At 38.5% G+C, this 14,319-nt stretch overlaps 2 protein-coding genes across 2 annotated transcripts; one reads left to right on the top strand and one right to left on the bottom strand.

The window, feature by feature from the left end:
* The first annotated feature begins 1,408 nt into the window (after positions 1 to 1,408).
* On the top strand, positions 1,409 to 3,490 carry LOC6031603 (ovochymase-1). The gene is made up of 2 exons (XM_038249984.1): positions 1,409 to 1,758; positions 1,827 to 3,490. Exons 1-2 carry the CDS (start codon positions 1,515 to 1,517, stop codon positions 3,320 to 3,322), a joined length of 1,740 nt encoding a protein of 579 aa, XP_038105912.1. The 5' UTR covers positions 1,409 to 1,514; the 3' UTR covers positions 3,323 to 3,490.
* An 8,765-nt stretch (positions 3,491 to 12,255) lies between these two features.
* LOC6031604 (zinc finger protein 148) lies at positions 12,256 to 14,149 on the bottom strand. Its single transcript, XM_001842305.2, is given in 3 exon segments — positions 12,256 to 13,174; positions 13,177 to 13,846; positions 13,906 to 14,149. Coding segments are annotated over 3 exon segments (1,101 nt in total). The 5' UTR covers positions 13,923 to 14,149; the 3' UTR covers positions 12,256 to 12,760.
* Positions 14,150 to 14,319: the final 170 nt, after the last annotated feature.

Below are 14,319 nucleotides of genomic sequence, written 5' to 3' on the forward strand. Positions count from 1 at the left end.
GGGAAACAAATTGTTTGTACCCGGATGAATGTTCTATGTCACAAAAGTTTTTGCATAAACATTGGACAGTTATGCAAAAACGGACAGAGCAAAAGAAACCGAAAAGCTACGATATCTTACATGTTGAAGGAAACATCGGTAGACAAGCTACTACAAACGAGTATAAGTCGAGCCAAAACATATATGCGCCAGCATTCTCGTGCCAGTATTCGAAGCTCAACTTGACAACTTGGCGACGAAGCGTCGAAAATCAATGCAGTGTGATTTTTGGCGATTTTTCCAATTAATATTCATGCTGTCCAGCCATAAAGTAAAACCTATACCTTTCTTTAGTAAGAAAGGCAAAAAGTAAATCGTTCTAAAAGTTGTTCGGTTGCCGATCGATGTCAAATTTGTTTCAGATTCTCATTCATGGTCTGTACTACGAATGTAGGAAGAAATTTCAGATAAAATTCGAAACGAAAAATGTTGGCGAAGGTCACCAGGTGGGCTTTTACCTTTTTTAGGGATTTTTTTCTTATGGTAGGTTAATCAAACGGCTCTAACTCCAGAACCATATTATGAATCTGGATGAAAATTTGGGAGGTTGTAGAGCTCGAAAAATGCAATTTTTGAGATAAATAAATTATGAAAATGAAAAAAAAATTACCATATTTTCATTTAAAAACTGTGTATTTTGTTGTCAATCCGAATTCTAAAACGGAATCTTATTAGAATCGTATACAAATTTCGTTTCAAACGCAACAACCGGATCGAACACGGAACCGGTTGTTGCGTTTGAAACGGAATTTGTATACGATTCTAATTAGATTCCGTTTCAGAATTCGGATTGATTTGACTGGGACGGGAGCAAGGGCGTCTATACAAAGTGTCCCTACACCCAATACAAATTTCCTGAGCTTTGGGAGGGGAGAGTGGATTATTTTTATTCTTGGCACCGGTATTTTTAGCACTAAAATTCGTACAAAAAAAAACATTTGCACGTGGGCGTACAGATTACAAAGTAAAAGCTGATTAATTTGTTCACCTAGCGCTCACATTCGATTCCAGGACCAAGTTGCCTGCGGATATGGAGATCGTACATACATACATACATAGGAACAAAAGGTGGTCGAAAGTTTAACAAATTTTCTAAATCATTGAACATTTTCGTTGAAACATCCTGATCAAAGGACTACAGTCAAGATCAATTTTTGTGGTCCTCTGATCAGGATCAAAATTTCCAAATAGCAACAATTAACGAGAGCATCGAGTCCATAACAATATTGTTTTATGTTTGATTCAATTCTCTCCCTCTCCGATCACCACCAATCCGAAACAGTATCAAAACATGAACGCCGGGAATTACCCACTTTTATTTCTCCCTCTCCCATCCCATGGCTCACTGTTCGCGTTCGACCAGTTTTCTGCGATCGTCGTTTCAGTCTGTCCTAGACCTTCGCGCGAGTCGGTAGAGCTTGCGTTCCGTACTTGTAATTATCGTCCGGTGGTTCCTTATCAATACCGCGAAGAAGATGACCCGACCTGCAGTGTTCGGGGCGATATTCTTGCTTCTTGCGATCGCCATCGGTGTGATCCACGCGGGTTTTCCCGCTGACTGTGGCCAGCGAAAGCTGAAGATCACCCAGCTGATCATCGGCGGACAGGCGGCCCGGGTTGGGAATTGGCCCTGGCACACGGCCATCTTTCACCGCGAGGGTGGTACTTTTGAGTACAAGTGCGGCGGAACGATCCTGGACAAGAACACGATCCTAACGGGTGAGGAGTTTGGTGAGTTTGGTGGAATGTTGAAGTGGTGTAAACTTGTTTTTTTTTATGTTTTAAAGCTGCCCATTGCGTTCGTCTGTCGAACGGGATCATTGCGAGTGAGCGGCTATCGGTGCAGGTTGGACGGAACAGGCTAAGGGTAGCGGATGATCGCGCCCAGGAGCATGAAGCGGACCGGATATTGGTACATAAGGACTTTCGGACGGACAGTGTGCAGCACGATATCGCGCTGATCAAGCTGGCAACAGACCTTCGTTTTACGGACTACGTCCAACCGGTTTGCTTGTGGAACAAGGGTGATGATCGGCTGTTGATTCGCGATCAGGAGGGGACCATCGTGGGATTCGGAGCGACAGCGTCTGCTGGGTTTTCGGAGGTTCTGAACGAAGCTCGGCTCCCGGTGGTAGACAACCAGGTTTGTATCGACAGCAAACGAGAAGTGCTTGGGCAAACGCTGACCAGTAATATGTTTTGCGCTGGACGAAGAGACGGTGTAAACGCATGCAACGGAGACAGCGGAGGAGGACTTTTCTTTCTGTCCGGAGATCGTTGGTACGTCCGAGGTATCGTTTCCTTCTCACCGACCTTAGAAGGTACGGGACGCTGTGATCCTCTGGAGTACGTGGTGTTCACAGACGTGGCTCGTTACATCAACTGGATTGCTCAACAGTTGAACTCGACGTTCGTGGAACCGGTTCCTCCCGTTGACGTACATCCCAAACTACGGCTGCTAAGCCAAGATATTTGCGGAGCCAATCCGTACCCATTCGACAAAGAGCAAGACAAGCCGGTGTTTTTAACGTATCCGTGGGTAGGTCTCATCGAGTACTCCCAGGATGGAGTCCGCGAGAAGAAGACCCTCTGCCACGCGATCCTCATCAGCTCGCGCTACCTCGTAACAGCTGCCCAGTGTGTCTACAACACCAAGAACCTTCGTCCAACGGCCATCCGCCTCGGAGATTACGACACCTCCACCTCCCAGGACTGCGATCAGCTGGACGGCCAACAGGTCTGCTCGCCCCCAACCCAAACACTGAACATCGAAACCATCGTGATCCACCAGCAGTACAACAAACCCCGCTTTGCCAACGACATCGCTTTGATCAGAGTCCGTCAGCCAGCAGACATCTCCGAGGACAACGTCAAGCCCATCTGTCTACCGTTCACCAAAACCCTCCGATCCTTTAAACCGTCGCACTTTACCCGATCCGGCTGGAAGTACAGCAACAGTCAAACGCGGATCCAGCGCTCGGAGGCGACCGTCATGGAGTCGGTCCAGTGCCAGCGACTCTACACCGAACATCGCATCCCGCTGGAGAAAACCTTCCGCCAGATTTGCGTCGAACGGGATGAAGCGCCCGTGGCCGGAGGAAAGTGCATTTTTGACGTTTCGGCGGCGCCACTCCAAGCCGTACAAACGGTAGACGGAAGTCCACGGTACGTGCTACACGGACTGCTCTCGTTTGGGCCGAACAAGTGCAGCTTGAACTACCCGGACGTGTACACCAACGTGGGGACGTACCTGCCGTGGATACTGGATAATGTGCAGGATTGAATGCGCAGAATGTCATAAAATTGCGATTCTGTTTTTAAACAAATTACAACAACGCATTTTAGCGCTGATTGTCCAACGATTGTGTCTGAATGATGCTCGATAATCCAGGGTGTTCCTTGAAATTTATTAAAATCAGTAGAGCACCTTTTTATGACCATTTCAGTTTAATTTGACTTTTATGTAAGGTATGCACTTAGGAAGAAACCGGTCAAGAAAAAATTCAAATGGGAAGCAGTGGTAGCGAAAGCAAACCAGAGAGGGTGAAGAAAAGTCCCAAGAAAACGTTCCCTCTCTTTTGTTCTTCGGTTCGTAAAGCTGTTTCTTGACCCCCTTTCTTTTGAAGAGCATACCGGCCCTTACCAAAACCAATCTCAATCCAGGTTTTTAAGCGAAGATGGCGTTCGAATGCCGCGCGAAATGTCAAAATCGCACAGTAGTACCAACATTGCGAAAAAAGTGTGCTATGGCATGACCACCACATTGGTGGTACTACTGCGCGATTTTGACATTTGGGACGTTCACCATTCGAACGCCATCTTTGATTAAAAACCTGAATTCTGGGCTATTTATTACTTTGGAACAGTCAAAAACATCTTTATTTACGCTTTAATTCATGATCAAAGTGCTGATAGGCCGATAATAGAAATAGGCTGAGAAAGGGTATAGCCTAGCTCCTTTGTTCTTTATTTGCCTTCGCTTTTCGTTCGGTTTTCGACAGTCTTCGACGAAAATAGGTAAAGAGTCAAGTAACTCAGGAAATTTTCCACGTCAATAGGTAAAGTATGTGCAAGAGACTTGATTGTCGATAGTTGGATTTGGATCAGAAGTGCTCTAAATTTGATCTTGTTGGCCAATAGGTACATGGCATAAATTTATGTGCTTACTCGAGGCGGAGCTATTGCTGGTTAGCTTATTGCCTAAACAGTTATTTTGGAGCTTTAATCGAGCAGCTTTAATTCTGTTCGCTTGGAGACGGTGATTTTAGCGGATTGCAGACTGGATTTCGCTATGTATGTATGATGGTTTTCCAAAACAGGTTGCCTAGGAAAGATAATAGAGCTATCTACGTGCGCATGTATTGCGTGTACGTACACGATGGATTTTTAGGTTAAAATTTGTGGTCGCCAGCAAAAACAAATGGTAAGCTAGTGTGCGTGAGATCGGTTTTAGATAACTCTAAAGAGTTATCTACGTGCGCATGTATTGTGTGTACAAACACGAAAAAGATTGAGGTTAAATTTTGTACCCGCCAGCAAAACAAATGGTAAGCTAGTGTGCGTGAGATCGAGCTTAGATAACTCTATAGACGTATCCAGTTTGAAATGGCCGCTAGGTGGCCAATGGTGTTAGAAATGACAGCTTCCATGTATTTGAATATGGGAGCTCAGGAAAACTCAATTTTTAAGCAATAAAATGATTATTTATGATAAAAGTATTGATTGATTATGTCGTGATCGGGGACTTTCTTTTATAATAAAAACACAGATATTTTGCAATCAACAAACAACACGTCTTATTCCACAGAAATTAACCACAAAACTGATTTGACAATCTTCATTCTCTCTTTCGCCGGCCGCGCGCATCTCGTTGTTTTCTCGCTCGTTGTTCTCTCTCGCAGCTCGCTAGCGCGCTCTCGCACTCAATCCTCGATTAGCTGACAAGGCAATATTCATGAAGGTGCGCACTTTTTGTTGCGCTCTTAACTCTTATTTATGAATTATATCAATCTTATAATAAATACTCATTTAATAATTTATTACATATTCAATCCTGCAACCCATAATCCCTACATTCTCCCTCTTTTCTACTCTCAAGATGACGAATATTAATCATAATTCCTAACAGAAAAATTGCATGAATGCTAAATCAATTAATGTTTTTTTTTTATTTCCTAAAAGATTTTCGTCGGGTTCCTCGATTATGTTTTCATGCTGATCTTAATACGAAAGCGCAGTCTTCGAAATGTTTCATCTATGTTGTCCAAGAGGCTGACATCCGATCGCAGAAGTTGTAGAAAATTGAATGCGCTGATGAGGTTGAAAATTTAAAACACCTGAAAATATAAGAAAAAGAAAAAACGAGGAGAAAAACAAAAACCACAAATATTTCTCAAATAAATGCAGGTTTATCAATTTTTATGCAATACGAGATTAGTGATTGTTTACCTGATTTTCTTTAAATTTTATGTAATTTAAAATTAAAAAGCAAATTTTACAAACATTGCTGAAACAACACAACACGATTTAAAAAAATAATAATTCAAATTCAAAAGCAATTTTTATATTTTTAAACATTTCGAATTAAATGGAATCACATTATTTTTATTTATCATCATTTTGTGAATATGAAATATAAAACAATGTGTTCTAAATTCAAAAATCTAACGTGTTGCTGACTTAAATAACAAATAAAGCATAATCCTGGCGTTTTTAAAGTTTTAAATTTATGTGTACCATAAAAAAAAAACAAAGAATAAGCATTTCTAAAAATATATACAATGTGATAATTTATTTAACTTATTTAAAAAAAACTGAATTAAAAACTATGACAGGCACAGATATTGTTTTTACTCAAATTTACACTTTGAATTTATGTGCGCCCGCCACGGAGTTCAAACCGATCTATGGATTATGAGCCCAAGCCCAGTGCCACGTCCGATTGATTCACTAGACGGGACTTGAAGGTAAACATAAACTGATTTTAGGTAATGTTAAATGCAAACGTGACGAAAAGTATATGTTTGTGCTTAATACCCAAAAACACCCAAGATGGATCTTCAAGCCTTCCTCATTTTCAATATTTTTATCTGTACTTTTCTGTAACTTATTCCCAACCAAGCTGTACAGCTAAAACAAACAATTTTTTTAAATAAAGACTAGCATGGAGATCGGAAGGAAAGGGTTCAAGAAACAGCTTCACGAACAGTAGAACAAAGGAGAGGGACCGTTTTCTTAGGGTTTTCTTCACCCTATCTGGCTTGCTTTCGCTTCTACTGCTGCCCATTTGAATTTTTCTTGACCGGTTCCTTCCGATGTGCATACACCGCTTAACATTGTATCAAAAATTACCGCATTTTAACTAATTTTGAACTTGTTCATAAATCATGGCAAAAATTACTAAAATGCAAAATCAGTAATATTTTCGAAGAATTTGTTTTCATCAGTACCGCTTTTATAAAATAAAAAACAGTCCATATTTAAGTTTAAGATGATTTCTTGAAAAGCAATATCAATAAATGAAGCAAATTGCAAAAATAATATAAATAATTCAATTAATGCGCAAAATGTGCTTTGCTGCACAAAATACATTTTTTTTATAAAAAAATAAAATCAAATGTTGTTTATTCTTGCCACAAAAGCTTTCTTAAAAAAATTACATATTTAACGATTTTGTTCTGTAAATGCATGGTAGTATCATCATTTTTCAACTTTTATATTAAAAATTTTGTACTTTCTATTAATATTCACTTACGCGATCTTTTAACCAGACAAAGAATAGTTTTTACCGAATAGTTTTTTTTCTCTGTTGTGTCTACTTAATAATATTTTTGTTTATCTTGAAACAAAACATAGTTCAGAAAATATTATTCTAATGAATAAAACAAAATCATGTGGTAAATTGTTGCAATAAAAATAAAATATATAAACTGAAATAAATGCCGTTCCGCTATATTCGATTTCTATTATATGTCAAATTAATTTTCTCTTCAAATTGTATTTATTGTAGCTAAAGGTATGGATTCAAGCACTGTTGATATTACCGTAGATTAGATTATTCAATGTTACATTTAATCATGATCAAAACAATGTTTAAGGTCATTTTATTTATATATACCTTCAAAATGTACTGTGCTTATAACAACAAAAAAACATATTTTATTCAATTATTCTTGTAATGCATAGATGTATAGATTGCAATCTGACTACTATCTCAAAGGGTTCCAGCTCAGGCGAAACATTTTTCAAACTACCACCGCAGATGTCTGTCAGGCTCCAACACGGAGGAGACAATATCCTAACCATAAATTCCTTCAAAACGAATCTTGCTTATCTAAAAACAGCTGAAAGATTTTTTAATGTTTTATTTTTAAATATTTTGTTTTATTTTTCTCGTAATGTAAAATGAGTTCCAAGCAACTTTGATATATTACTTGAGTAGATTGTTCACAGAAACTTAATTTTTTTTTTTAATCACGATCTTTACGATCCCTGTCAATAATTTCTTTTCTTATTTAAAATTTTAACTTTTTCTTTGCTGATAAACTCCTGTTATGTAATTTGAAAAAGTTTGGTTTCATAATTAAGTACAATCGATTAAAGAACCCCAAAGTTTCTTTAATTTATTTCAAAATAATGTTTCTCTTAATTGATTTTTGATGTATTTACCATACTAAAATTTTGAAAGTTTTTTTAACTCAATAAAATGATACAGTGTTAAAATATAATTTTTATCGAAATTAATGAATGATTTTGAACCATTTTGATACAAATAACAGATATTACATTGAAAAATAAATTTAAATATTTCCTAGTTTTTTTTTAAATAATGTTTTTTTTTGTTGCTCAAATTGTCACTCATACTTCTCAATTCAAAATTAATATTCAAAAATTTGTATTATTTTCTCTTGTGACGCAACGCCCTCACACTTTAAATTATATTTCAAGCATTTCTGATGATTAATCATTCCTTTATTTATTATTTAAAAATGCATCAAATTAATTATTAAGTGTATTATTTTACATTTTTTAACTAATAATGTTATGTTCATGTTAACGATTACTTAAATTTTTACTTCCCTGTGAAATAATGTTGGGTTTCAAGCAACTTTTGTATCACAGCTGAGTTAATCGATTAAAGTAACAATTAACCATAACAACTATCAATATGGAATACTTAATCATTAGCGTCTTTCAATTTAGAGCAGCGATTCTCAACCTTCTTCTAGGCTGGTACCCCCTACCGTGTAAATCAAGTAGGCCCGGTACCCCCGTTGAGAATCGCTGATTTAGAGGTTTATCTTTTAAGAGAGGAAAACTCCAGTTTTAGTAATAGTGACAACCGTTTTAGTCCTATTCGATGAATTTAAAATCATTTTTTTAGGTAGTTCACAGACATAACGCCAAAATACATATTGCTTTATCTGTGGATACCAAAAAGTGCTCACTTTCACATTTAAATTTATTTATTAATTTTCTTAGGTCAATTTCTTTTGTGATGTTAAAGACGGTCCTTAATTGAATGAAAAAAAAATTGCTGAACAATATATTTGTAAAATCCATAAGACTCCTTCTGCGAAGTTATTTAAAAAAACGTTACATAATCCACCGTTAGCTGGTTAATGCCTTCCTCTCATTTATAGAGTGATTTCAACCCGCCTAAAGTGTCCACTTGGTTTATTGATCTCCCCCTAACGTGATCGCAGCACCAGAGCTCCTAATAAATTAACAGACTACCTACAGACTTTTTGTCAAGATTATACAGACACGGTCTTTGAGGAAAAAGGCATCCCTCTACACAGCTTTTTCGTGGCGATCAGACCCGACCAGTTGAGGTTATGTGAATTCAGACCATTTTTAAACTGCTTGTAATTTAAGATAGGTAAGTCAGAAAAAAATTCTTACTCTACCTAAAAGGTCTTCTCATATGCTTTCTAAAAATTTATAACATGTGAGAGTTTCATGAAAAAACCACCCTTTTACCATAATTTTAATTTAATATGAAACGATTTTTTTAACATGACTTTTTAAATGCATGATAAAACTGCATGAATTTAAATAGCAACTTTGGGGACGTTAAGACGGATCGATTAAAACCGTTCCGGCCAAAATCGGTTGAACCTGTGACGAGATATTCCAGTGACATTGATTTGGTACACATGTCTACATACAGCCAAACACACAGACATTTGCTCAGTTGGTGATTCTGAGTCGATATGTACAAATGAAGGTAGGTCTAGGAGGTCTAATTAAAAAGTTCATTTTCCGAGTGATTTTATAGCCTTTCCTCAGTAAGGTGCGGAAGGCAAAAATCATCACAAAAGTCTGTCGGGTTCCTTTATCGAGGAGATTGTTATCTGACTGCTTTCGCAAAGAACTCCAGCACAGATTGTTCATTTTTTTTATCTGACTACCATCGCAGAGGTCTGTCAGGCTCCAACACAGAGGAGACTTTTTTTCTGACTACCATCACAGAGGTCTGTCAGGCTCCAACACAGAGGAGACTTTTTTTCTGACTACCATCGCAGAGGTCTGTCAGGCTCCAACACAGAGGAGACTTTTTTTCTGACTACCATCGCAGAGGTCTGTCAGGCTCCAACACAGAGGAGACTTTTTTCTGACTACCATCACAGAGGTCTGTCAGGCTCCAACACAGAGGAGACTTTTTTCTGACTACCATCGCAGAGGTCTGTCAGGCTCCAACACAGAGGAGACTTTTTTCTGACTACCATCGCAGAGGTCTGTCAGGCTCCAACACAGAGGAGACTTTTTTCTGACTACCATCGCAGAGGTCTGTCTGGCTCCAACAAAGAAGAGACTTCAAAATTAACTATGACTAATCCATTATAACGGCATAAAACGTTGCTCAAATCAAATTTCAAAGCAAAACAATGTTTGTCAATTTCTGCATAAATCTATAAAATTTTCATTAGAATTCTAAAACGCTAGTTTTCCATTTCCACAGCATCAAGCAACAATCTAATATTGCATCAAATTCACAGTAAAAATTTATCGTCAATAATAACAACAATCAAATCTTCATTCAAATGAGAACTAAACATTTTTCATTAACCATAAAATTAATAATCAAATTTTGCATCAACTTCAAAACAAATCATTGGTCATCAATTACCATATAAACAATCGAATATTGCGTCAAATTTAAAACTCAAAATTGCCCACCATAAAATAACAATCAAATAAGTAAAAATACCGTTCTATAATAACAATACTCAAATTCAGAAAACAAATCTTGGCCTTCGATTGCCACAACAAAAAGCAAATCTACCATCATATTCAAAATAATACCTGGTTTTCGATTACCACAATATTAATCAAACCTCGTATCTTACTCGAAACAAAATATTGGTTTTCATTTATCGCAAAAATAAGCAAATTTGTCATCTTATCATAACAAAACATTGGTCTTTAATTCCCTCATCAACAATCAAATCTTTCAATCAAAATTAAACCTGTAAATTTTGTTATTTGTGATTTTATTGGATCAAGTCATTGCCACAACAAGCATATCTTTCATTAAATTTAAAACAAAACTAACAAGAAGCAAATATTTATCTTATTCAAAAATAAACATTGGTCTTCAATTACCAAAGTAACCAGCATCCAATCCAAAATAAAAAATAAAAATAATGATCATGGTCATCAATAATAACAACAATCCATAACAATCAAATTTTGCATCAAATTCAAAACATTGGTCGTCAATTATAATAACAACAATAAAATTCAAACAACAAATCACCAAAACAATAACTAAATTAAAAACAAATTATCTACCTTCAATCGCAAACTAATCCTCCATTTAATTCATAAAGAATTATTGATTTTCAATTTCCACAATCTTGTCAAATCTTTTGTCAAATTATAAACAAAATATTGATTTTCATCAATCACAAAAATAAGAAAAAAAAAAAAATTGAAGTCTAATTCGTAACAAAACATTGGAGTTCAATTTCCACAACAACGATTGAATATTGCATCAAATTAAAAACAAAACATTGGTCGTCAATCAAAACAACAACAATCAAATCTAAAGCAAAAATGTGATTGTACAAAAACAATCAAATCTTGAGCAAATTATTTGCCTTCAAATTCCTGCATAAACTTAGAATAAAACATTGGTTTTCAATTATCACAACGAAAAGCCAAACTTACTACTTCAAAACAAAACATTCGTTCCCAATATCACAACAACAAGCAAATCATTCATTAAATTCAAGACCGTCAATTATCGCAGATAGTTTTATGCCTTTTAGCAATTTCAAATAACAAGTTCAAGCAAAAATCTACCTGTTTCAAAACACAGGCACAACAACAAAGCGAAATTTGGACCTGTTTCCTGGCAGGTAAACAAAACTGTTGGATTTCACAACACAACAATTCAAGCAAAACAAATGATCTTTCATGAATCAAAAAGGTTCGACTTACCGGACTGTGCCATTGTCGTGATCGGGGACTTTCTTTTATAATAAAAACACAGATATTTTGCAATCAACAAACAACACGTCTTATTCCACAGAAATTAACCACAAAACTGATTTGACAATCTTCATTCTCTCTTTCGCCGGCCGCGCGCATCTCGTTGTTTTCTCGCTCGTTGTTCTCTCTCGCAGCTCGCTAGCGCGCTCTCGCACTCAATCCTCGATTAGCTGACAAGGCAATATTCATGAAGGTGCGCACTTTTTGTTGCGCTCTTAACTCTTATTTATGAATTATATCAATCTTATAATAAATACTCATTTAATAATTTATTACATATTCAATCCTGCAACCCATAATCCCTACAGATTAGGTGCACAAAATGTGTCTAGAATATTATTAAAATAAAAACTGTTCGAAAAATTTGCAATTGAGATAAGTACACCATTCGATTCAGCAGGAATTTTGGGCACCTAAAATAAATAGTTTTCATATGTTAAGTATTTTATTTTAGAAGAAAATTAACAAAAGTATGAAAATCGAGACATTTAGTATGGGAGCTGTCAAATCTCTCACCATCAAAAAACAGCGTTGAGCTTTCGCTGGATTTGTCTATTGGGAATAAAAACAACTCCACCGGGCACCAACAACAAGGAAAGGGATATGGAGGACGGGAAGTGTTGATGCTCCACTTTTTTTAAAAGGAAAATGGAAAATCTCCACGGTATTTTCAAAAAAGGACCTCGCAGCCCGGCCTAAAACGAGTAAACATTGAGATTTGTTGTGTTTTTCATGTTTTGCTTTATTTGTTTCAAGGACCATTATTCCTTATTTTCATATCCACTAAGCACTAAAATATATTTTATAAGTATATTCATACCAATAGCTACAGCGCGACAGAATACATTAGAGGGTAGTAAAACTTAATACTGATTAAGAAATAAATATACCACTGCGTTACGAAGATTAAAGTATTTTGTTGTGGAACCGATTTGTTGTGTTTCAAATAAAATGCGTACTGTAGAGGATTTGGACGGCATGTGAGTGCTTGTTTGAATTTGAAGAAGAAATTTCTGTTTGGTTGAAATCTGAATGGCTTATAAATGCAAGTAGGGTTACAATGGTCAGATCGGTAGATAATACTTTACAATTTCCAGAACTTCCTTCTTTCAAAAAAAAAAAACACTTACCACCTTCCTATCTCTCATCTTAACTGGGACTACTTGCGATGTATGGCCACTCTGTTCCGGGCAAACTTTCCCGCCGCCGCCGTCTTTCGTCCTCATTTGCTCTTCAGGATCATCATCTTCTTGGCCTTGGCCCGCTTGCTGTGCATCTTGGCCACGTGCCGGTTCAGCGTGTACCCCCGGAGGAACTTGAGTCCGCAGTACTCGCACGCCGTCACCGTGAGGCCGGGCGCAAGTTCACCGTGCACCTCGTACATGTGCCGCTTCAGGTTGTACGACTTGGTGAACCGCATCTGGCAGGGGTCACACGCGAGGGAACAGCGCGTTCCGCGGTCCCAGGCGTGCACCTGGTCCAGGTGCTGCTCGTAGTCGTAGTGGGTGGAGAAACTTTCCTGGCAAAGTTCGCAGTCCGGTGGGGGTTTGTTGGGGTCAAGTTTGCCCTTGCGGAATGTGGTGGAGGAGGAGGTTGATGAACCTGTAGTGGTCGGTGGGGTTGTTCCGGTAGGAGTTGATTTTGATCTGAAATTGGTGCAATCACTGGAACGGCCACCAGGGCAGCCGTGCCCATGTTGTCGAGGGAAATCTGGTTGACCTGCACCGAAATCGACAGACTACTGGTTTGGGAGTAGAGAGAAATCTCCGCTGGAGTCATGAAGCTACTACTACTGTTATTGCTACTGTTGTTGGTTACGAGACTAGATGCCAGCAGCTGTTGTGCCATCTGGTTTGCGCACGGTTGCACCCCCCGATCCTCATCGTCCTCGTCGTCATCTTCCTCTTCCTCCTCCGGGGGTTCGTCTTTGCAGTCGTCTATCACTATCGTCGGTGGTTCGTCCTGTTCGGGTTCCTCCTTGATTTCAACGCACACGGCCGAAGCCGCCGCCGCAGCAGCCGCTTCCTCCTGTCGCCTTTCCTTGTCCAACTCTCGCCTCGTCCGAATCATCACGTCCTGCCGTAAGCACTCCTCCCGAAACTGACAGAACAAATCCAACATCTGCAGACACTTGTCGCAGATGACTGCCGCCGAGTCCTGCGTGCGGTTCAGCGTCACCGACGTCAACACATCGATCATCCGAACAAGCTCGTCCTTCGGGTCATCGTCCCCCGGCGGAAACAACGGGTGCAACATGACCCCGAGGGCGGCCTCCGCCGCGCACAGTCTGCAAAAGTACTCCAGTGTGCTGCAAGACAAAGTAATCCTTACAAAACCCACCGCAATACAACTCCAATCGAAACTCACAACTCGTCCTGCTCCATGGTTCACGGTGATCCCGACGGGTTCACTTTTCAAACTTCTCCTCTAATCACACAAAACACGAAATTTTTCTTCGTCCTTTTTTTTGTCTCCGCGGATGCTGCTATGACGGGACGAGAAGATGACACCAACGCATCCCCACTCCGAAGCAGAGGAGAAAGGCAACCTTTGCACTGGTTGTCGTTGTTGTTGTTGTTGGGGTTGGCTGTTTACAAGCTGAACGTTGTTTTGACAGCTGGCGGAGAGGGTGACTTTTTTCCCGTCGCGATGTTGTTGTTTTTGTAATGTTAGTGGTGAAGTTAAGGATTGTGGTGAGAAAGCACTGAAAGGCCGATGGTGACAATTTTGTATATTTAATTAAAATTACTAGTAATTTACCACCATCTCATTCTAGATGAT

This window comes from Culex quinquefasciatus, chromosome 1 (assembly GCF_015732765.1).
Source record: "Culex quinquefasciatus strain JHB chromosome 1, VPISU_Cqui_1.0_pri_paternal, whole genome shotgun sequence".
In the NCBI taxonomy this organism is placed as follows: domain Eukaryota; kingdom Metazoa; phylum Arthropoda; class Insecta; order Diptera; family Culicidae; genus Culex; species Culex quinquefasciatus.